Source organism: Panthera uncia, chromosome C2 (genome assembly GCF_023721935.1).
Source record: "Panthera uncia isolate 11264 chromosome C2, Puncia_PCG_1.0, whole genome shotgun sequence".
NCBI lineage: Eukaryota > Metazoa > Chordata > Mammalia > Carnivora > Felidae > Panthera > Panthera uncia.
In genome coordinates this window covers 3,328,729-3,352,740 of record NC_064810.1, presented here as the reverse complement: position 1 = coordinate 3,352,740, position 24,012 = coordinate 3,328,729, and the positions used below count along the sequence as shown (strand labels likewise).

General features: G+C 53.3%; 1 protein-coding gene across 3 annotated transcripts in view; it reads left to right on the top strand.

The window, feature by feature from the left end:
* Positions 1–24,012, top strand: part of UBASH3A (ubiquitin associated and SH3 domain containing A) — a 39,641-nt gene that overhangs the window by 14,169 nt on the left and 1,460 nt on the right. The window contains exons 7-13 of one of the 3 annotated variants that reach the window (XM_049627808.1): positions 6,290–6,416; positions 11,152–11,251; positions 14,130–14,252; positions 15,891–15,983; positions 18,440–18,584; positions 19,264–19,370; positions 21,895–22,001. In XM_049627808.1, the coding sequence (XP_049483765.1) occupies positions 6,290–6,416; positions 11,152–11,251; positions 14,130–14,252; positions 15,891–15,983; positions 18,440–18,584; positions 19,264–19,370; positions 21,895–22,001 (802 nt within the window). Of the gene's footprint in view, positions 1–6,289; positions 6,417–11,151; positions 11,252–14,129; positions 14,253–15,890; positions 15,984–18,439; positions 18,585–19,263; positions 19,371–21,891; positions 22,002–24,012 lie in introns of all 3 variants that reach the window. The other 2 variants (XM_049627807.1, XM_049627809.1) reach the window with 2 other exon arrangements.

Here is a 24,012-nt window from a genome sequence, read left to right as displayed (position 1 = left end):
TATATATATATATGCATTACTTATTCAAAATATAAATTCATCCATTTTAAATTTGAAAAAAAGAATATAAGGACATGGGGTCAAAAAGACAATAAAGGGGGAGAAGTCAGACAAATCCAGGGCTAGGTTGCAGCCAGCATGCATGCTGTGAGATCCCTTCCCACACCTGATGCAAAAGGGACACAGCTTCCACAGAATGGTCACGGCCAACCAAGATGAGGTAGACCAGTTGTCTTCGAGAAACACCACCGTGCAAGGGCAGACATGGCCATGAGTCCTGTGGGCTACCACAAAGTCATGGGCCATTGGTGCCACAAGGGACTGCAGAGATAATCCAATAGAGCCTCCTGTCCTGGAGAGTCGAGGACACTCCGGCCCAGGGAGGTGGGGAGGCTGGATGATGTCACACCATTAAGGAAGCACTTGTTTCCCTGGAGAAACAACTCCATCCACCATCCAGTCCAATGAAGTGTTTAAGAAATCAGGAGATACTGGTTATACCCTAACTGACCGCCGCAGTTCCAGGAAGGGTGAGGCAGGTCCTTCACTCCCTGCTCAGGATGTGAGAGCTTCACTGCCACCAGGAAGTTGGCAAACCGAGATATTTCTAGAACTACATGGCGAAGACTCTGTAGAAGATGAGTTTTTGGCTCCTACATTTTTTGCTTCACAATTAATCCTCCAGCTACCTGTGGCCAACGTAACCATTCTGGACTTTACCCCTGACACTTCTGGGACTATTCTTCCTAAAGACACGTTTCCCTTATGAATTAATAAATACTAAGAACAATCGAAACAAAAAGAGAGAAAAATAAGTCTTAGTGGGCTCGGCGATGGGGTGTCTGACTGGCCATGTTCTGGAAGCACCCCCATCCCCTCTGGGAGCTTTCAGGACTCCCACTTGGCATGTGCAACCACTGGCCTTACAGTGTCCGAGGACAGATGTGCACGTGCACCAGGAGCAGCCCCTACCTGCCAGAGGAGACACCCTTCTCGGTATGAGGTTGCATAGGTATGTTCTACCTATGCACATCTAGGTGTGTTCATTGCTTGGCGATTGAAACATCAGTCACCCATCACCAATACAATGCCAGCCTTTTTGAAATGGTCCCAGGCATCTTTGGATTCACTGGGCAACAAAATCGCCCCCCAAAAATCTGTCCACGGCCTTGAAGAAGGAGATCAGAGGGGACCAGCATGATACGATGAGGGAATGTCTTCCTGATTCAGAGTGGTTTTCAATGCTCTACATAAAAGAATGGATATAGCATAATCTAGAACAAACAGCAGAGAGGTTTTGAAGGTTAGAGCTCAGAGAACAGTTTGTCCTCTGGGCAGGGTGAGAAGATTTTCAAAACTAAAGCCACACCTGTCCAGTAATTTCCAAAGCCACAGAGCGAGTCGGTGGTAAATATCTCAGACGTAATAAAGGCACTGTCATGGGCTGAATCATCTGCCCCAAATTTCTATGTTGAAGTCCTGGACCCCAGCACCCCAGAATGTGACTATAGAGACGGGATCTTCACAGAGGTGATTAGGGTAGAATGAGGTCCCTAAGGTTGTCCTGACCCAATCTGACCAGTGTCCCTGTGAGAAGAGGGGATGAAGACACAGACACATGCAGAGGAACGACTGTATGAGGACACGGTGAGGACAGCATCCACACCTCCAAGACAAAGGCCTCAGGAAGAGCCAGCCCCACCCACACCTGGATCTTGGATCTTGAACTCCAGCCCTGAGACAGTAAATGTCTGTGGTTTCAGCCACCTGGTCTGTGGCGCCTTGTTATAGCTGCCCCAGGAATCTACTATGAGGATGTGGTCCACACAACCCCACAGACTGCAGTTATGCCCCTTTTAAAAGCCACGGCGAATTTACACCCATCTATTTTCATGGTGTAAGTTGGCCATTAAGTAGTTCTCTTAAGTTCAAGAGAAAATCCGAACTATTTAAATGTTCAGTTATTTCCTTTCTCCTCTCGTCGTAATCTTGATTATATTTCCTTTGTTGGGGGGCCCGGGTGGCTCAGTCGGTTAAGCGTCTGACTCTTGACCTCAGCTCAAGTCTTGAACTCAGGGTCGTGAGTTCAAGTCCCACGTTGGGCTCTGCCCTGGGTGTGAAGGCTACTCTGAAAAAAAACTTGCGTCTGACAGACAGGCAAAAAACAATTTGGTTTTCTCTCCGACTGTAGACTTCACAGATGTTATTTGTAGATAAGGAGGCTCCGCTGTCTGTGAGGTAGAACACTGGCAGGATGTGCCAGTCCCTCCCCCCCACCCCCGCCCCGGAAGAGGAAACCCACGACGTTTCCTTTGTCAGTGGGAGACTGCGAATGGGGCCTCTGCTACGGGAGGAGGGGAGGATGTCAGCGGTCTGGACGTGGATTCCAGTGTCCTTGGTCCACTTACGGCCAACGAGAGCCCGCACCTCTCAGGAGCCGGCCACCGACACTGTGACAATACATGAGCAGAAGAAAAATCCATGTGACCTGGATCCCGCCAGTGGGAGTTTCCAGCACAAGGCAGGGCAACACCCCGAAAATAGAAGGTACAACTTGCAGACATTTTGAGAAGTGCACTCGCCAAGTCAAAACGCCACGCAGGCACGAATGGTCCAGGGCACGAGGCGGTGTCTGTGGGAGGCCAGTGGCCAGAGCCTGGGGTGCAGGGGGCATGCTCCCGGGGAGCCCCAGAATCTGGCCCGGGTCAGGTCTCAGCATGAACTTGTGGGGGCTAGCGGTGAGTGCGGGCGAACCGGGGACATGACGTCTGTATGGGAGAAATACAGACGTTCACACACGGGCCGAGGAAGTACAAACACACCACGTCCATGACTGAGGAAGAAGAATCGTAAATGTATCGATTCCTCTCGGATTCACTTCCAGGTTTAATGAAATTGCATGAAAAGATCCCAACGGAATCATTTGCTGGAACTCTACCGAATGGTTGAAAAGTTTATCTGGAAGAATGTACAGGAGAAGAGCTGAGAAAACTTTGCAAAATAAAAATAATGAGAAGAGATAGTTACTCTAGGATATTAAAAACCTATTATAAACCGACGATATAGTCCTGGATTGAGGGAAAGAGAAAAACAGATCAGTGGCACAAAACAGATACCAGAGCGGGGAACCTGGCCTGTCAGGAAGTTTACAACCTGCTTGACACATCAGAAGCAGAGGAAGAAACAGGCATAAAATGAACGGTATTTTATGTGGCCTCGCCTCATACACAGAACTCCATTCCCGACAAAGATGAGAATTGAACGGAAGCAGAAAATCATGTCAGGTAGAATGCACTTGAAATGAATGTATTTCTGATTTCTACACTGAGGGGAGCTTTGAAAGCATACAAGTAGCGGAAGGAGTCTTTTTTGTGTGTTTATTTTTGAGAGAGCACAAGCAGGGGAGGGGCAGAGAGAGAGGGAGACCCAGAATCCGAAGCAGGCTCCGAGCTGGCAGCACAGAGCCCGACGCGGGGCTCGAACTCACGAACGGTGAGATCATGACCTGAGCTGAAGTCTAACGCTTAACTGATGGAGCCACCCAGGCGCCCCCAGAAGGAGTCTTAATCAGAGACCTAGCAGATCGGTCTTTAACACTGACTGTTTAAAGGCTTAGAATTTAAGGGTTTGGGGTGTTAAGAACAATGAAGTACACTACAGTCGGAAGGGCAGGAGGAGAGCAATGCTCTTTGGAGCACAGGAATGAGGACGATGAGCCCTGATCGGTCATCCCCATGAGCACATCACCTCCCCTTCTCTCCCTCCGTGACCACACCGGCTGCGGCCCGGGTGTCCGCCCTCCGGATGATTCGTTTCTGACGTTTTCGTTTCACCCAGAGGTCACCTACTGTATTCTTCACTCTTGGCCACAGTGACAGGTGAACAGTCAGAAGAGAGGCCACCAGCTCTGGCCACCAGGCCACCCTCCCACCTGCAGCCTGGGCCCACGTGCCCTTCTCCCCCATCAGACCACACCGGGCTTTTGGAATTCCCGCCCAGGGTTCCACGGCGCCCCACAACCCGTGCCCCCAGGCATCCCACGCCCTCCGAGGGCTCCGCTCCAGCATCTGCCCTTCCTAAGACTCTCCCCCCGTCATTCCCACCAGCAAACAAACACACCGCTATCCTTAAAAACAAACTCAAGCACAAGCCCTTTTTTCTTGTTTCCCTTTCTAGCTACTGCTCCTCTTCTCCACTCAGATTGTAGATTTTTAAAATTAGATTAATTAATTAATTTCATCATAAGTATATTCTTTGATCCCCATCATCTAGTAACCCATCCCCCACCCACCTCCCCTCTAGTGACCATCAGTTTGCTCTCTGCAGTTGAGTCTGTTTCTTGATTTGTCTCTCTCTCTCTCTTTTTTCCCCCTTTGCTCATTTGTTTCGTTTCCCAAATTCCACATGAGTGAGGTCATATGGTATTTGGCTTTCTCTGACTGATTTCACTCAGCATAATACCCTCCAGCTCCATCCACACTGTTGCAAATGGCAAGATTTCATTCTTTTTGATGGCTGAGTAATACTCCATTGTATCTATATACCACATCTTCTTTATCCATTCATCAGCTGGTGGACACTTGGGCTGTCTCTGTAATTTGGCTACTGTAGATAATGCTGCTATAAACATAGGGGTGCACATATCCCTTTGAATTCGTGTTTTGTGTTTGGGGGGTAAATACCCAGTAGCACAATTACTGGATCGATGGGTAATTCTATTTTTAACTTTCCGAAGAACTTCCGTACTGTTTCCCAGAGCGGCTGCACCAGTTTGCATTCCCACCAACGGTGCACGAGGGCTCCCCTCTCTCCACATCCTCGCCAACACCTGCTGTTTCTTGGGTTGTTAATTTTAGCCAGTCTGACAGGTCAAAACCACTGTGGTTTTGATTTGCATTTGCCTGATGATGAGTGATGATGAGCATCTTTTCATGTGTCTGTTGGCCGCTTGAACGTCTTCTTTGGAGACATGTCTGTTCGTGTCTTCTGCCCATTTTTAGTTGGATTATTTGGTTGTTGACTATAGATTATTTTTATATTTATTTTTTTAAGTTTGTTACTTTTATTCTGAGAGAGAGAGAGCATGCACACAGGAGGGGCAAAGAGAGAGAGAGAGAGAGAGAGAGAGAGAGAGAGAATCCCATGCAGACTCCACACTGTCAGCACAGAGCCCGACACAGGGCTTGAGCTCACAAACCATGAGATCGTGACCCAAGCCGAAATCAAGTCAGAGGCTCAACTGACTAAGCCACCCAGGTGCCCCGACTGTAGATTATTTCAACATAGAATTTATAAACATGATTTCTCCTTTGATAATTTCCCATAGGGAACTTGGCCAGTTTCTTGCTCGTGGAGCAGGCAGATGCCCTTCTCTGTCCTCCTCTGGCCGCTCTCCCTGTTCCTTCCAGACACTCACTTGGGGCACCTGCATGGCCCCTCTCATGTTGAGGAGCTCACACCACTCTATTTAGCTGTGACTTTTCCCCTCCGTCCTTCCCAGGCCACCTGGAGGCGTGCCCACCTCACAGCATCTCTCTTGGTTGGTTGGACAGGTAGCGATCTCTTCCCTGCGTCCCACCCCTTTCCTCCGTGTTTCCCTAGATCTTAATGTGTCTCTTCACTGCTTATTCATTCTTATATCCCAGCCACACCTATCTTCCCACCGTTGGCTATTTCAGAAGGTGAATCTACGAGGACATGGTACTGGGTTGCCTGGACCACCCTACCGCACAACAGACCCCGGGGGCGGAAAACACCCGCATCTATTCTGTCAGGGTCACAGGCTGCAAGTCCAGGATCAGGGCGTCGGCAGGCCTGGTTCCTCCAGAGGCCCCTCTCTTTGGCGTGTAGACGGCCACGTTCCTGGTGCTTCTTCATGGTCTTTCCTCTGTGCCAACATCCGTGTGTTTCTCTGTACCTCCTGGTCTCTTCTTATAATATAGAATCGGGCCACACTGCTGACCACATTTTACCGTAATTACTTCTTTAAAGACCCCGTTTCCAATAAAGTCACGCTCTGAGGTACTGGGGGTCAGGACTCCAAATGTCAAGGAGACACGGCTCAGCCCATAACCGGTGGCGACAGTGATGACGGACGACCAAGATTTACTCGGGATTTGTTATGCGCTGAGCACTGAGCTCCTTGAACACACCATCGTGTTGTGTCCTCGGCAATGACCTTACCTGCCCATCTTGTCGTGAGCATTCCCACACACACGCGTGACCAGATGCGGGCAGGTCGCTTCCCAATGCCTTCATGACAAGAGCACCCTCGTTTCTTCCTCCACAGGACGTACACCTTCAGCCTGGCCATGGACCTGGCCTCCAGAAAGGACGGGGAAGCCAGCAGCAGGCGAAACGGAGAACCGCACCCTCCACAGACGCCGAGGGACGTTAGCAGCATCCAGGCTTTACAGGTGACAGAATTCCCTGCTTTACAAGGTGAACGAAGGGAAACCACACTTTATGTCAACTCCCTGGGAGACTCAGGCCCTCGGGTACGGCTACAGACCCGGGGGGCAGAGGGATGGACGCCCCATAGCTATGAGCCGGGCTGCGAGCCCCTCACGGCAGCCTGCTGGGCATTTCAAGAACACAAAGCATGTGTCTGTCATTCTGTCAGTAATGATGCCAGGACATAAGGCAGGGAAAACGCAGGGACACAGCCCTACCCAGAATCCCGGACTCTTATACCAATGATCTCAGCAAGTTGTGTGACCCTGAAGAAGCCACCTCCCCCAGAGCCCCAAAAGTTGGAGGTTCTGAGCTTTCAAGCCTGCACTGGGAGAGAGGATGCTGGTGCTCGGTAATCGTGAGGGCCAGAGGCCGCAGGGCCAGGCATTGGGGCACAGCAAGGGCACGGGGGCCCTGCCACCCGCAAGGTGTACGTGCATGGGTGAAGGCTGCCCGCAGGACCTCCTCGGAGCAGGCAGCCCCTCCTCCAAATCACACAAGTGACATGGTGTCCCCGACGCTGTCAGGGCGGTGGGCAGGCTGGCCCTCTGGTTCCTTTCCCAAGAAGCCCCAGGGGGCAGGCCAGCATGTGCAACCAGCCCTTGACCACTTCCCACTTCAGTGGGGATGCCTCTCTGACCCGAGGAGTCTCCAAAGTGGTCCCTCCAGGCCCCACCTCCTGTGCCCCCACACTGCACAAGGACTTCATCCCGGCCACCTACAGCCAGCATAGGATATGTCAGTCCTCATTTTACAGATGGGAAGACTGAGACTTATGGAGGGGAGGAAGCTTGCGGGGGCCACTCAGGCACGTAAGCGCCCCTGAACTTGGTTGTTTTGGAGGATTACGGGAAACAAGGTGCCCACCGCAGGCCAGGCCCTTAGTGCTGAGAGTCTGTTCCTGCGCAGAGAGCAGGCCTGTGCTGTCTGGCTTGTCCCTGTGTCCTCAGCACCTGGCTCAGGGCCTGGTTTGTAAGTCTCATTGGATGAATCACCGAATGACCAAATGAAGACCCTCATCGGGACTCTTGATCGAATCACCCTAAATCCAAACTCGCCCTCCTTCACCAAGAAGCCACCAGCCCCTCAGAGGCTGCCTCCAGGCTGAGGTGGGCTTGGTCCAGACAAGAGCTGAGCACAGGACGCTGGGCACTGGGAGGCCACAGATCGTCCCCTGTAGATGGATCTCCAGTTCCAGAGCGGCCCCGGGGAAGAGCGGCCGCTGGCTGGGAGCCAGAGACAGACAAAACCGGGGCTCCTTTACCCAGACTGCCCAGACTCCTGAAGGCACAGCGGAGGCGGGACTTGCCCCCCTTGGTGGCCTGCAGGGTAGAGGGCATGGACTGGGGTGGGGCTCCCTGAGGCCATGCCCCCCTTTCCAGATGGAGGGCGGGAGAAGCTGGAAGGGGAGGGTCGGCCCACAGCTTGGCCTGTGTCTGAACTTGCCGCGGCTCTAAATGGGCGAAAGCCCGACAGACGTCTCCCTGCGAGCCGAATGCTCCTCACCTGGTCTGAGGTCCCCCCTCCACATGGTAAGGAGAGAATACAGTGGCATCAGCTTTGGTGAATGGACGTCAGTAGGCTGAAGAATGGCCCCAAAGATACGGGGAGCTAATCCCTGGAACCTGCAAATGGTCTCTTATATGGAGGAAGCGTCTTTGTGTATGGGGCTGAGCTAAGGGTCTTGATGGGGAGTGTCCCGGGGGGGGCCTAAATCTAATCACAGCAGCCACTAGGAGAGGGAGAAACAGGGGATCTGACCCACAGGGAAGAAAAGAGCACGCAGATACACAGAGGAGGAGGCTGTGTTGAGTATCGGGACAGAGACTGAAGTGTCTCAGCCAAATCCAGGGATTGCTGGGGCCCCGGAGCTGAGAAAGCCAGGAAGGATCACCCCCTAGAGCCTCAGAGGGAGCACGGCTCTGCTGATACGGTGACTTTGGAATTCTAGCCTCCAGACTCTGAAGGAACACATGTCTTTTGCTCTCAGCCTCCAGGCGGTGATGCGTTGTTACAGCAGCAACACTTAACCTCCACCCGGGGACCTCGTGTCTAAAGAGGCGACACGGCCCTGGTATCCCCTGGACCCCAAAAGCAAGGTCATTCCACTCCCCGTGGACCCTGCACTTTTTCTTGATACGCCTGTTGCAAAGCTCTGCATTTCAAATTTCAAATGCTCCAAATTTAAAAACCCAGGGAAGAAGATGCTCCAAACTCAAAACCCCAGCCCAAAGCGATCAACAGTACTTGGAGACTCAGTAAGCAGACTAAGGCTGGGAGCCCTGTGTGTCCTGCAATCTGCCTGCAGGCAGGGGGCAGGGATGAGACATTTTAATGTTCATCCTCCTGGGGAAAGGCATCCTGGTGAAAATAGGCATCAACCATACTTCACAAGTGGAAGACAAGACCAACTTCCCTTTGGTGCTCTACCCGAGAAGGTGGGTGTTTGCCTCCAGAACCAAACGTCTGCACCCTGTATTAAGAGACCATCATAATATTGGCTTTGCTTTGACCATATGTCCACTTTGGAGCATGGGCCCCGAGGCCCTGAGAACCTGTGCATGGAGACTTGGAATGTTCCACGGGCTCACAAGCAACACATTTCATGCACACATCAGAAGGCAGCCAGACTGGCCAGGAATGGCCGGCGGGTTAAGCCGCTGGAGACTGTACGTGGCTATGGACTTCACGAGGGACGAGGGTCTGGCAGGAGCTGTCCGTGGTACTGGCCCTAAGAACACCATGAGGCACGTGGTATTTGCCCGCCACCTCCTTCTCAGCACGTCCCAACACATGGTGCCACTTGACCCTGCCAACAAACTCAGAGAAGTGCTGAGAAAGGAGGCAGCTGGTACAGACCCTCCAGGCTCCACTCTGTTTGCAGAATCAAATCTGAAAGGGAACGGCCAGTAGCATTGCCTGGGGTACAGATGTGTCATTGTCTCTCCAGGGTGCTGGGTGTCCAAGGCATCTGCGTTTTCCATTCTAGGATTTGGGAGAAATCAGAGCAGGCCTGGGGATTGGTGATGGGGCTCCATGCTGAGGAGGGCCATGTCTCGCCGCCTCCCTTCCTTACTCCGCTCTGCAGCAAAAACATACAATATCAGCTCCTTCCTTCTCACCCCTAAGCCCAGCCTCAAACTGCTATGAGGCCAAAGATGGGAAGCAGGAGGAAAGGGTCCATCTGCGGAAAAGGAACTGGGCAAAGACAAGCTGACCACCAGCTACAGCTGCCTGCCCAGTGCCCTTCTCATTCTGACCATCCCTGGTGAGCTTGGCCAGTCCATCCTGGTGACTTTGGCCCATTCATCCCCAGTGACCTTGGCCCACCATCCCCGGTGACCTTGGCTCCAGGCATGACCAAGTTCCATGTCCTACCTGAAGTCCCCCCAGCCCTCCTGCTGTGGTAGGACTTGCCACTTCTGCCTCTCATCTTCTTCTATGACTCATCTTTCTATGTTTTTCCCTTGGTCCCAATGAGATCCAAGGTCCCTAGGTGGGGAATCTGTGAACTGAAGCTTGTGTCCTAGTCTCTGACATGCATGCTCCCAGTATGCTAGGCCCCAGGGATGCTGACAGCAGTATCTACACGCAGAGAAAATACACAGTATCTATTATATGATAATATATATGTATAGATATAGATAATGTCCTAAGAAGTCACTGTGGAGCGATACTCTTGTCTGAATGTTTGCATCCCCCCAAAATTTGTATGTTGAAATCCTAACTGCCAATGTACTAGCATTAGGAGGTGGGGCCTCTGGGACTCGATTAGGTCAGGGGAGGTGGGGTCTTCATGATGGGATTAGTGCCCTTATCCTGTTGCATCCACATGACTCCTGAAACAGAATGCTACGGGCACCAGTGACAGTCACAACAAAGTTTATTGCAGTGAGAGGCAAGGCAAACCGATTGATCAGGACCGACACTCTTGACCAGAGTGAGGCCTCAAACAGCCGGGGTACAGAGTTTTTATAGCCCACCACATTATCTTATTATCACCTGGGAACAGAACAAAAGAATAGGTCCCAGGTAGAAACAGTTCAAACAGGCCCTTGCCCCCATCCAATCAAACACTAATCCCTCCCTTGATTGATAGGATAAGGCTGTTATCTTTTAACCTATAGTGTGAAAACAAAGCTGTTATTTGTTAAGGCTACAGGTTAGCCCTACACTACAATTTAACCCTTACAATACAAGAGACCCCACAGAGATCCCTTGCCCCTTCCCCCCCGTGAGGACCCAGCAAGAAGTCAGCCCAGAGGATCGCCAGGCACCCTGATCTCAGATTTCCAGCCTTCAGAACTATGGGAAATAAGGATCTGTAGCTGATGAGCCCCCAGCCTGTGGTGTTCCATGAGAGCAGTCTGGAGGGACATGGGGTAAGGACCCAGAAGAAACAGAAAGGTAGACAAGTTGGTGTGCTGTGTATGGCATAGGTTATTCCTGTGGGTTTTCTTTCCCTTGATAATGTCATAATGCCCAGGAAACAGAAAGTGGCCAGAAATTAAAGAGATTCCCACCTTCAATTCCCAACCTTCTTTCACTGCAATGACTTTGGTGAAATGGGCTACAGTCCCTGAGCAAGGAAGACGAGGACTCTGTTTCTAGGCTACCTGTGGGATGACGAGGGGAGGTGCCCATTAAGTCTAAGAATGGGGGTGTTAAATTGCCCATGTCTTTCCTCCACCATCTCAGGCCACAATAGCGAGGAAGAGTGTGTTGGTGGTGCGCCATGGGGAGAGAGTGGATCAAATCTTCGGGAAGTCGTGGCTGCAGCAGTGTTCCACTCCTGATGGTAGGTAACACCCTGGCAGGATCTAGCCCCAGAAAGTACATAGATCTAACAAATGACATCACTTCTCCGTTTCCTGAGCCGGGTCCCCTGTGACACCGTTCTTCAGGTGATAGTATATGTGGGAGGGGTACGTGCTATATCTTTCTCCGGAGATATTCTACGCGTGCACACTGTCTGTAAGTATCTTACCTCAAATGCTTTGTGGAAGATGGGGAAATGGCTGTCAACAGTAAGCGATCAGCTGGTGTGACCCATGGACAGTCGTCTTTATTCTGGACGCACACGCGGCAAGTTGGTTAGCGAGTGCAGCGTTGAGTTGACACTGTGTCACTGTGACCTGCGGTCTCTGAACCCTCAGCTGCTGGCTCAACCCTATCTCAGTCTCATTGCTGTATCTCTCTGAGATAATCTTCACTGCTGTGGTCGCTTCCCTGCAATGTTTAGCTGTGCAACTCAACTGATGGACATATTTTGAACGTGTGTCTTGCTTATCCCAAGTTCACCCCACTGGATACCAGGAACGAAGGACAGTGCTTATAAGTACAGCCCACCCACAACGATACGCATCTATACCAATGCACACCCCTGAATGGAAACCCCAGCATGCCACAACACCTAAGCCACAAATAATTGTACAACTGAAGATACTGAATGAACAGAGTGATAAAATCCATTCACAGTAACTGGTCTAGCTAAGCTCTTTCGGAATTCCTCTGGGAGCCCAGCAGGATAAGAAAGGGGGGAAATGAGTAGGGGAAACCACCGGCAGATGACCAGCATGCACCAGGAAAATTCTGAACGGATTACATCATGGCCAAACATATCTACAAGACCCTACGGAAGTGATGCTATGCTTGTCTCTATAAAACAAGATCAATCACAGACGCAAAGGCTCAGGAAAGAGACAACAGGATGACACGTGGCTGTGAGGACAAATTGACATTCAGACGTGCAATGAGAAGAAACTTCCCTGTAATACAACAATTATTGAAACCACAGATTGAAATCGCACACCACGTCAGTGTGCGTGTGGCCGTGGCGGTGTGAGAACCGACACAAAACAACCAGCGCCAAAGACGTTCGTTGGACATCATGGAAAGAGGAAGAATATTGACCAAAGACTGAGTCATCTACAGGGGAAAGACACCAGATAGTCCCAGCTGGAGGAGGTTCCTCGTGGCTCTTTCCACAGGCCGAGCAGGCCTTGATAACGTGAATACTGACAGTCTAATTTGTCCAAACTTTGCGTATTACATAGTTTAATCAATTACAATGGGGTATTCAGGGGGTGCTGCCAGACTCTCCTCGGACCCCAGATCTCCTCCTCGTTTCTGCTCACTTCTGGCCCTCATATGGCCCTTCATTTCTCAGTGGTGCTAGCCAGTTGACCCCCCTCCATCTGAGGCTCTATACCATCAGACCCTAAATTTGCTCCAATCCTTATCCTCTTCTGAGCTCCGTGCTCTGCTTCTCACAGATAAAGCGTCAACGAGGACAAAAGACCTACGTGGAACAGGTTAACAATACCATCAAGGGACCTTCTCTGGGAAGAAAACAAATAGGACTTTCCCCAGAAAACACAAGATATGTTTTGGCATTTAATGAAAGCCTTTCTTCAAACAAAGTCTCTGCCAATGGAAATGCCAAGGAGGGAGCTTCCAGGAAAGTCATGCATGAAAGCAAGGCATTCAAAGTAGCAAGCTGCCTCTTTGTGTTTGTGAAGGGCTAGGAGGCCATGTGGAGGACTGGGCTGGTGTGCTCGGACAGGGTTAGTGACAGGGTCTACCCCAGGATGTGCAGCAGTTCTCAGGAAAGGAGGCTGGGCTGCTAGAAACTACCAGCAGCCGGAAGGTTTGGGGTTGCTTGGGGGGACGTGAGGGCTTGGTGTGGCATAGTGTCCTCTGTAGGGGTAATCAATAACTCAATATGAGGTTGAGCTTACCACTTATCGACCACCTCCCCTGAGCCAGGCGTTGGGATCCGGGCATTACCACACTGATTCGTTGTAACAGCTCTATCATTTCTCCCTTTCACTAATGAGGGAGAGTAAGTCAGTTGACTCTAATCATACAACTAGTAACTGGTGGTCCCAGGATTTGCACCAGATTGTCAGCTCATAGAGCTCAAGGTCAAAGTCAGGGTAAGCGTTTTGCAGCCTCTGGTTGGAGGGTTGAGGGGAGACCCCACGGATCCACCTGATTTCTAGCAATCGACTGAAGGAGCATTCTGGCCATGTGCACTCTGTCCCCGGGGACAATGTAACACACCGTCAGCTGCGGGGATGGGTAGAATTTCCCTTCCGTAATTAATGCCAACTTGAGATGTCTATCAAGTTTAGCTCAGTCAGTAATGGAGACATTCCTTTCTTAATCAAGAAGATTGTATGAGTGAATCTTCTTGAGGAGACCTCAGGGGACACAGAGGGTCTCGAGGTTTCTGGGGTTGACACCTGTGTCCTGTGCATTTGAAGAGATGTGTCACGGTTGACTCCACATCGCAGAGCACCTTTAAGAAAAAACACAGATGAGGGGAGCCTGGGTGGCTCAGTCGGTGAAGCGTCTGAATTCAGCTGAGGTCATGATCTCACGGCTCGTGAGTTCGAGCCCCGCATCGGGCTCTGTGCTGACAGCTCAGAGCCTGGAGCCTACTTTGGATTCTGTGTCCCTCTCTCTACCTCTCCCCCACTTGTACTCTGTTTCTGTCTCTATCTCTCAAAGATAAATAAACATTAAAAAATTTTAAAAAAAGAAAAAAGAAAAAACACAGATGACAACAATTTAAATGATAACCTTGCTTCCGATGTGGGTCGTGATCTTGGGGGTTTCAAACCTGCACTAAGTCGGTGGGCCTGAACGCCTGGTGATTATTTATGCTTCAGGGAAATACTACCGGCCAGACCTGAACTTCCCTTGCAGTCTGCCCAGAAGGAGCAGTGGAATCAAAGACTTTGAAAATGATCCTCCACTATCATCGTGTGGAATTTTCCAGTCCCGCATAGCAGGTATGTCTGGGGATCATTCTGGTAGAAATAGTAACATTAATCACAGCAATGATGATCACTAATGCATACTGAGCCCTTGCTACATGCCCGCGGAGGTCCGTGTTAGCATTAACCCCATTTTGCTGAGGAAGCGGCTCAGGCACAGAGAGGTTAAGGAAGTTGCACAAGGCCACACAGCTAGTAAGAGCAGGTGCAGGGGTTTGACCCAGGATGGATAGTTGGGGGGCTCAGAAGGAATGAAAGATACAAGAGAGGGGAGGAAAAAGGAATGAACACTAAAAAAATTTTTTTTTAAAGAACATATCCTCTCTGATTTTACTTCAGAATCTCTCAGTCTGGGCTTATGCTTTATGTCTGGGGTTCTGGTCCCACATGGTTGACTTTTTGGAGCCAAAAAAGCCAACGGGTTCATCTGGTCTTCATTTTATGAATGAAAAGACCCGAATCAAGAAATGAGGGAGGTGTGTGGGCTTGCACACTGCTGGTTACCGGAAGGAGCTCAGGGTCTCTGAAGGGGTGTCCGTGCGGGCAGTTTTTGACCTCTGCACTCATTTCCGGGGACGCCCTGATGAGGTACCACAGGTGGAGTGGCTCCATCAGCAGAAATGTGTTTGTTCTCTTGCGGTTCTGGAAGCCAGGCGTCTGAGTTCCTCCCGAGGCCATGAGGGCGGCTGCTCCAGGCCCCTCCTCTGGGCGTATAGACGTCGCCTTCTCCCTGGGTCTTCACGTCGCCTCCGTTGCCTCCTCGCCTCCCTCTGTGCCCATCATGGCTGTGTCCAAACTCCCCCCTTTGAGAAGGACTCCGGTCAGATTGAACCAGAGCCCCCCGCCCCCTAGTGACCGCATCGTAACCTGACTGCCATTATAAAGACACCGTGCCCAAAGAAGGTCACACTCTGAGGAACGGAGCGTGAGGACCCCCGCAGATGAATTTGGGGGGTACGATCCAGCCCGTGACAGCCTCCCCTACAGCCTCGCCAGCTTGGCACCGTGCATTTCCTAAAAAGGTCCCCTTCTTTCCCAGGGGCCAGGCCCTCTAATTTTGCGAGAGGAAACGTGAGCTCCGGGCTTGTCCCTCTCTGCTCAGGATCTCACAGCCTGAACTCCAACTGTCAGCAGGGCTGAGCTCCCATCCGGAGCCTCTTGGAAACAGTTGCAGTTTCCCCCAAAAGACTGTTGGGGGAATTCGGTTCCCTGCGGTCGTAGGACTGAAGTCCTGGTTCCCTTGCTGGCCATCACCAAAGGGCTTTCTTTTCTCAGCTCCCACGCTCCTTGCCATGTGGCCCCCTCCATCTCCGAAGCCTGCAGTAGGGAATATCTTGCATGCGGAATCCGCATACCTTGGGCTCTCTGACTTTTTTTCTGTGACAGCCAGAGATAAATCTCTGCTTTTAACGGGCTCACCCGGATGGTTGAGGCTTACCCGCAATTATCTCGCTTCTGCCGTAGGACACAACACTCCCACATTCACAGCCTCCAGCCACACTCACGGGGACCTTACGGGTGGGTGCACCAGGGGCTGGAAATCTCGGGGCCATTTAAGATCCTGCCTGCCTCAGGTAGCGAGCCAGCCCTCAGAGTCCTCCCCATGGGAGGTTACAATTGTGAAGAGGGGTTTTGGCACCTGCTGTTTTCCAGGAGAAGCACTGCTGGACAGCGGCATCAGAATCACCTCCGTCTTCACCTCCCCAGCCCTCCGCTGTGTGCAGACAGCCAAACACATCCTGGAAGGTCGGTAAGAGCTGCAGTGAGCATCGCAGGTGGCCCTGACCTCATGGTTATTCTCCAAAGGGGGGAGGGAAGGGAAGGGGGGTAAGAATCGGATGAGTGGCAATGAATGGCCACAGAAGTCGCAAGACGGTTTTGGACCAGTCCTCCGAGAGCTGTTAGCAGACACTGAGCCCATCAACATTTCTGGAATGCCAGGATTCTAATCGAGTGCAGGAGCCTGTCATCACACTGTCCACCTGCATCTGCTTGTATCTAACATATGTTTAAAGAGAGAGAGAGAGAGAGCAGAGGAGGGGCAGAGAGAAAGGGAGAGAGAGAGGATCCCAAGCAGGCTCTGCACTGTCACTGCAGAGCCCCACATGGGGTTTGATCCCACGAACCGTGGGATCATGACCTGAGCCAAAGTTGGACGCTTAACTGACAGAGCCCCCAGGCGCCCCTGCCATGTGGTTTCAAAACAGCATCTGAGGCGGGGTTTCAAAAGCCCACAGAGCTGGGAACAGCTGTGGTCCCTTCTGAGGGCCAAGCTCATGACTCTTGCCAGGGCGAGGGGAGCGGCTGCTGGCAGCTGTCCAGCACCACTGAAGGCTGATGTCCCTCAGGAAGCCCCCAGACCGTCTTTAGCAGCTTCTGCCTGCAGGAAAAAGAAAGTTCCTGCCAGAGAAGTGCAGCCTGTTCTGGGGGGCCTTGGTTCTTCGTCTGCTGCTGGAGCCCTGCCCTGCCCTCTTGGAGGGAGGGGGCGGGGGGGGGCAGTGGACATGATGTAGTCAGCAGTGCAGGAGCACAGGCCAAAGCCCCACAGTGATGGGACAGAGGGCAGAAGACGTGGACACAGACACAGCAGGTGTGCTAATGTGGGGGAGGGGGCTTGCCTCTACTTTCTTAGAGACAGTGGGGGTCAGGCCACCAGCTGGAAGTGAGAAAGGGAAGGACCTCTGGAGGTTTGGGGTGCACGGAAGGCACGACATGTCTATCAGAGAGATAGAGGGTGGTCACTGAGTACTGACTTTACATGGAGACCCAGCCACCACAGGGCCTGGGGCTTTCCTGCAGGGGCAGATGTGGAGGACCAGGTAGAGAGCTGGAGCTAATGACGGGTGGGCTCGACAAGTGAAGTACAAAGTTCTCAGAAATGTTCTCCGGTGATGATAACGTCAATGTCTCTAATACGATGTCTCGTGGACTTTTGGTCTATATGCAGAACATCTTTTTTAATTATCACGATGCTGTTTAAAGTCCAAGTGTATAAATTCTGGGTCGTTCAGGAAAATGAGGGCGCTCAACCTTCTTCACAGGTCCTGGAACAGGACAGACCTGTTTCCAGACTGACATCTGAGAGGCTTACATGCTACCCTTAGTTTCACTGTCATGTCAGTGACTGTCCAGATGGGCCATTTCCCAAAATGTGACCCACAGAACAAAGTGGCTGCAAGATGGCTCCACAGAAGGAGTGGCCAAGACCCTTTGGGAACCTCTCCAACAGTTCGCACTGGACACGGGCCCTCCACAGGCTGGAGGGAACTCAGGAGCCTGGTTAGACCGTGTAACTCCCTTTCGTCAATGTGCTTTGGCAAAGGAACTTGTTCCGTGGACCTGGAATACATTTGGGGAGCTGGTTTATTTCCAGCATTGGAGCTTAATGACATTTTCTCCATTTCAAATAAAAGCATTCAGGCCCTCTTTCCCCCACTCAAAGAGATGGCCTTATGCTATAGGTGTTCTCTTGGTCGAGGTATGAAATTCTCGGGAAGGGTAGCTGGGAGAAGTCTGGGTGTTCCAAGAGACAGCTCCTTCACCCTTCACCTTCTCCTCAATCTGGGTGTCTGTCAAGATGGCGCCTCAGTGGTGACTAGTGTGCTCCTCGATTGGCCGAGTCTTTTCCATGGATCGCTGGGTTGGTCGACATGGTGTGCTCTCACTCTTGATCAATGATGAGGCCCAGTGCTAGTCTGGCTGTAGAGATATATGGGACCATCAGGGTGACCCACTGATAGTGGCATCTCGCAGGCCGGGCAGACTCTGTCCCCTTCCTTATGGACAGGCGTCACCGCTCCTCAGATGCCTTTCAACCATCTGGCGGGTTCTGTCTTAGAAATAGCATAGCAGGGGCACCTGGGTGTGTCCGTTGGCCAACTGTCCAACTCTCGATTTCAGCTCAGGTCATGATCTCATGGTTTATAAGTTCGAGTCCCAAGTCATGCTCTGCGCTGACAGCTCAGAGCCTGCTTGGGATTCTCTCTCTCCTGCTCTCTGCCTCTCTCTCTCTCTCCCTTTCAAAATAAATAAATAAACTTAAAAAAAAAAAGAAATAGCACAGCTGTAAGTAATCACAGAACAATATTTACCAAGGGAAAAAAAAAACCCACATTTTTTTAAAAAAAGTATTGTTTAAGAGACTCACATAAAACCAATCTGGACACTGAGGATTACAAACGCTTGTATTCCATTGGATCCAGAGCTCAAACTGGAGAAAACAATTAAGATAAGAGTGGAACCCGGCATCTTTGAATGGACAAAATGGGAGTCCGGCAAAACCACCCCAACCCTCATGACCCTGGACGAGCTGCAGGAGGCGGGTTTCAACGTCAGCATGGATTACAGGTGGGTCATTCCCTCCCTTTCTGCCGGGGTGGGGCACCTTCGTAGCTCCTGCCCAAGAAGAAACATTCACGACAGCATTAAAGACTATATTTGGGGGACCGCTGCACTGGGGGTGCGACCAGGCACCAGGACTGGACAAGGCTTTGAACATCATGGGGACAAGTGAGGGATTTTAGTGAAGGAGCAGGGCAGAGGTGGGACGCTACTGAGGGATGGGGCAGTAGCCTTGCCGAGGCAGGCCAGAGTGAGCGTGCGCAGGCATCGCCTGCGGGTGACGGGGGAGGCGGGGTTTGCTCAGGATTCGAGGAGGAGCAGACACCAAGGGTAGGGCTTCCGGCTCCCTGTGATAGCAGGAGCCTCGCTAAAACCGACCCCACGTGGTTGGACACGGAAGCCCACGGTCGGCCTCGTGAGACGCGGGCTCCGGGAACCCGGCCAGGGTGTGGTCCAGGAGACACGGTTTGTCCTTCTCTGCCACGGCCCACTCTTTGCCGTCACAGACCCTCCTGGGGTTCAGTGATCGAACTAGAGATCGAACGTCAGCCCCCGGCCTGCTTGGGGCCCACACTGGACTGCCACGTGGACCTAGAGCCCCGCCCTCCCGGAAGGGCTTCTCCTTCTCCCGCTGACCACACCGCCAGCAGGCCGGCGTGGCAGCCACCCCCGTCTCCTCCTCCAGGCCTGCGTTTCCCCTCGCCTCCCTCATGCCGGCCGAGAGCTACGACGAGTATGTGAACAGGTGTGCGGTGAGCGTCGGATGGATCACCAGCATCCGCCCACGGGACGGTAAGGGCCTCCCGCGTCCCCCAGCCCCCCGGCCCTGGGGATGGGCAGCCCCCCGGGGAGGTGGGGTCTTACCTCTGGGGTGGAAACTGGCCAATTTTTAGGGTTTAGGAAAGCCCCAACCTCGTCCGCCCCCTCCCCAACCAACAGTGTCACACGAAGGCCTCTGCAGTCACCGGGCGCGTGGCTGCCACCACCCGGGGGGGGGGGGGGGGTCCCGATTCTGTCACCGAGAGCCGATGGGACCCAGGATGGCAGGGTCAACACAAACCGCTCGTGTCCGCTCCCTAGGAAACAAGAGACTAAGAATGGAACGCGAACCAGATGTCAGGTCACATTGGAACAAAACATCTGTACGTGTAGACGGTTGAGACCGTTAGAGAAACCTGAATACAGAATTTGAGTGTGGAGTCTGAATGTGGACATGCCTGAGAAACCGTGTGAATTCTGTTAGGTGTGGCGGTGGCAGGCTGGGCGTGGCAGGGTGGGAAGTGGTCACGTGAAGGGGCAGACTGAGGTATAGTCTGTGGAATGTGGGACGGTGGGGGTAGCGGGGGAGGGGCGGTGTACTCACGGATGGTGCGCGATGTGCCAATGTCACGCCATGGCGGCTCCGGGATGCGTTAGACCCACCTGTGGGCCTATTGGGGGATATTTGAAAACATCCGTGGTAAAAGTTGACACGTGAGCCTTTAGAATTTTAAGTTAGCGCGCTGAACATCAGCGACGTGTCAGAGACCAAATAAAACGTCGTGGGGAAAATCCACGCGAAGAAGGCACGCGCTCTGCCCTCCAAGAGTTTGGAGATTGTTGGGGAAAGGCATGACATCCAGAATATTAGGAGTTTTGAATAACACGAGGAAGAGTCTCCGAGGCAGTGAGAGACCACCAGACCCGCTTCCCCACCTGGTTATCCTTCGTCCCTCATCCCGCAGACTCAGGCAGAGATGTCTGCTGACGAGGGAAGACCGTCTCTGCTCTCAGGGAAGAGTTGAGCACCTGGCCTCCCCGGACAGTCCCAACGCGCCAGGGGGACACGCTCCCTCACATCCTGTAGGAAGAGACCCAAACCTGGCCGCGCCCAGCTCCCCCAAACACAGCCGGCCTCGAGGCTGCTTTACAAATGGCCCATTTTGACCGGTTGGCGCCCCGGGGAATGTGCTTCCGGAAGCCACAGCTTAGTGGCATTTGGTTGATTCTCAAACTCCTGTTACGCACAGTTACTGCGACAGAGCGCCTCAGGACAGACGGTGACGTGAGAGCCTTTCGCCCGTCCTCAGGCCACCGCTGTCTAGCTGCTCCAGTTCGAGCCTCCGTCCTGAGCTGAATTTCAGTGTCCACAGGATGCTCTGCCCTTCCGAGGACACTCCCCCCATTACAGGGGTGAGGCCTTCCGGAACAGGGATGGGGATCTGCTCAATCAGCTCCAACCCCTCTGAACACTGTCTTGTGACGCCCACCGCAGGGAACACAGCCCATCCGTCCCCGTGTGGCTGAGGCTGTCAGGATGCAATGCTTGAGGGACGGGACAAGTCGGATTTGGAAGGTGAGCAGTGCCGGAGAGGGGACAGCATGAGGCAGATGGGAGCGTGACAGGTGTGGCCAGCGGCAGAGGAGGAGTAAAAACTCCAGGCGGGCTGGAGGGTAAGAGCCGACCCCACCGGTCCCCGGGCAGACGTTATCTGTGAACTGGTCACCGTCCTGCACAGCCTGGTGTCACCTCCACGCACACCGCATGACTCTGCAGCCCAGAGGACTGAAGCCTACGTGCCCACGTCACCCGAGCACCGAGAGCACAGGCCCAGAGTCGAAGCCGTGCGTCCGCCTCCCAGGTGGCATCCCGGCTGCCACCGCACCGTGACTTCGGAGGCCAGAGATGTGAGAGCGGAATTAACAGGAAATAGTACATCAGGGCTTCGGTCACGCTGGAGAATTCAGTGTCAGGAAGCAGCAAGAATGAATCGTTCTGTGTCGGCCAGAACCTTCAAGGGAAGCTCTCCACCCGACTGCCTCTTCCAGGTGGATCCTGTGGGGCCGGCCACAGCACCTCGTGGACCCACCAGGACCCGCCAGCTCCCCCCAGCTGTGACTGGTCCCCGCGGCAGTCACGCCCGCCAGCAGAAGACTCGCTCCACCCGTGGACTCGGGGTGTCGTTATTGAAGCGAGAGGCATCAGCAGGCTCGTGGTGGCTGATGCCTCTCAAGCTGAAGGACCCAGCCTGGGAGGCAGCCACCACATCCCGCAAGAGGTGGTCCCTCAGGTCACAGCGCAGTCCCACCCCTGAAGCTCCCGACAGGCGCGGCCGCTCCCAGAAGGTGCACGAGGACGTGATACAGCAGGGACCGTGCACACGCATGGGGGAGCCGCAACTCGGGGTTACCTGCCGCACCGCTTCCGATCTGGGATCTCTCAAGGCTTTGTGTACCCCGGGGGTGATTCCACCCGACGACTTTGGGGACTCTCGTTCTACTAGAAGGCGCTCTCCGTGCCTGCTCTGACTCCGAGGTGTCCCTTTCTGTACAGTAGGCGTCATCCTGATCGTGGGCCACGGCTCAGCGCTGGACTCCTGCACCCGCCCGCTCCTTGGGCTGCCTCCCCGCGACAGCGGAGACTTCGCCCAGCTCGTGAGAAAGGTATGTGCCCGCCCCTTCCTCCCCTTCGGGCCGTGAAGTCAAGCACCCCGAGCACACGGGGTCATCACGCTCCCCTCTCAGAATGAAAGCAGGCGTCCAGACAACCCGGGGCAGCAGGGACGCCCCCCACCCCACCCGCCCTGTGTCCTGAGAATGTGCGCACCTGCTCTTACACAAAGGGCGGTCCTGGGTGGGGGGCTGATGGGAGCGGTTTGTCCTCTTTATCATCATTATGGCAACTTTGGCCATTTGCTGCCCAGATAATATGAAAAATAAGAAACAGGCAGTCCCTGTAGTGGACCAGATGGTCCAGTGAGTAGTAAGCCATGTGGATACAAGGACAAAGGACAACTGCGGGGCTGGCTTGCTCTGGGGACCCAGGGGCAGGGGGTGGGGGGCTAGAGGACAGAAAGGAACGCCCACCCCTCGCCTTTGGAGTCAGCCCACCATGGAACACACAAGCACTTGCGGTGACGGCCAGCGTGTCCGGGGCGGGACTGGGGCTCTGCAAACACTCACAAGAAAAGCTAACAGGTGACGGATGTGTGGAGAAGGGTAGTGAGTGGTCTGCACCGACCTGTTGACCGTCACCCAGTGAAATGACTCAAGGCAGGCAAACTGGGGGCTCAGACACACCCCCTGCTCCTGCACCGAAAATCTACTCAGGGCCAGACTTGCCCACTGTCCTTGGCCTTTTTATCAAACTAACTGGCCAGTGACCTTGAGGCCAGGAGTACAGTGGCATAAACGACACTTGGGATGGGTGATGGGCCCCTGAGCTGGTTCCTTTGTGCAAAATCGTCACAGGACCACGACCAGCCCCAGCTTGTTTGCAGAGGGGCAGCCCCGTGCCCTGCCCGGCCCACACGGGCTCTGTGCCTACGCAAAGTTCCCGGCTTTCGGAGCCCCGCCCTGCCTGCCAGAGAAAGCCGGGTCCTCCCTCACGGGGGGCGAGTCAGAGAGCGATACCTGCGTGCACCCTCTCTCTTCCCATTCACTTTCCTCTGGACCTGAGTGGAAGCCCCTCAGAGTGCCCCCGAGGTGGGCTTTCCCAACTGTGACCCAGATGTTCCCGAGCCCTAAGGGGTCCTGGGCCACCGACTACCACTCTCCAAGTACAGGGCTCGAGGCCACACTGGGTGAGGATGCACTTTTCTGGGGTTTTCCTCGTCGGCCCCCGCGCACCTGCTCCCCGTCTGTTGCTCTATCCCCCGTCCACCTCCCCTGTGCTCCCGTGCTGCCCGCTCCTGCTCCCGCGCCCCTCCCCCCTCTCCTGGGGCTCCAGGTCACCCCCACGATGGCCACCGCGCATGCCAGCTGCTGACCGTCCCACGTGGAGGCTGTTCCAAAGCCCTATTAGTCTTTGCAGCCCCATTCCCACCCACTGCCACGACCCTTGGCCAGCCTTGAACTTCCAAATTCCTCTGACATTTTTATCCTGACACTTTGGTGCCCACCCCACCCCATCCCCAAATAAGCTGCACTCGCCTGCACACAGCAGAAATTTACCAAGGGGCTCTGTGGAGCCACGGGCCTTCAAATCGAGGGCAGACAGAAACAGATCGTTCATGACCTTCCCCTTGCCCACCCCATCACGCTGCCTCCCCGTGTACACACACACTCACACGCACACACATACACTCACACGCATACACACACAACCACACTGGTATACATGTGCACGCACATAGATGTATACACACATGTGTGTACACATACATGCATGTGTGCACATGCATACACACATGTGTGCACTTGTACAGGCACACGTGCTTACACATGCACGCACACATACATGCATGCACACAGGTGCACACATGCACACACGTACACATGTGCATGCACACACATGTGCGCATGCACACACATACATACATACACTCACACACATACACACACATGCACACTGGTGTACACGTGCACACACATACACAGGCACATGCACACAGGGGTACACATGTACATGTATGTGTGCACATGCACACATATACACATGTGTGCATGCACACAC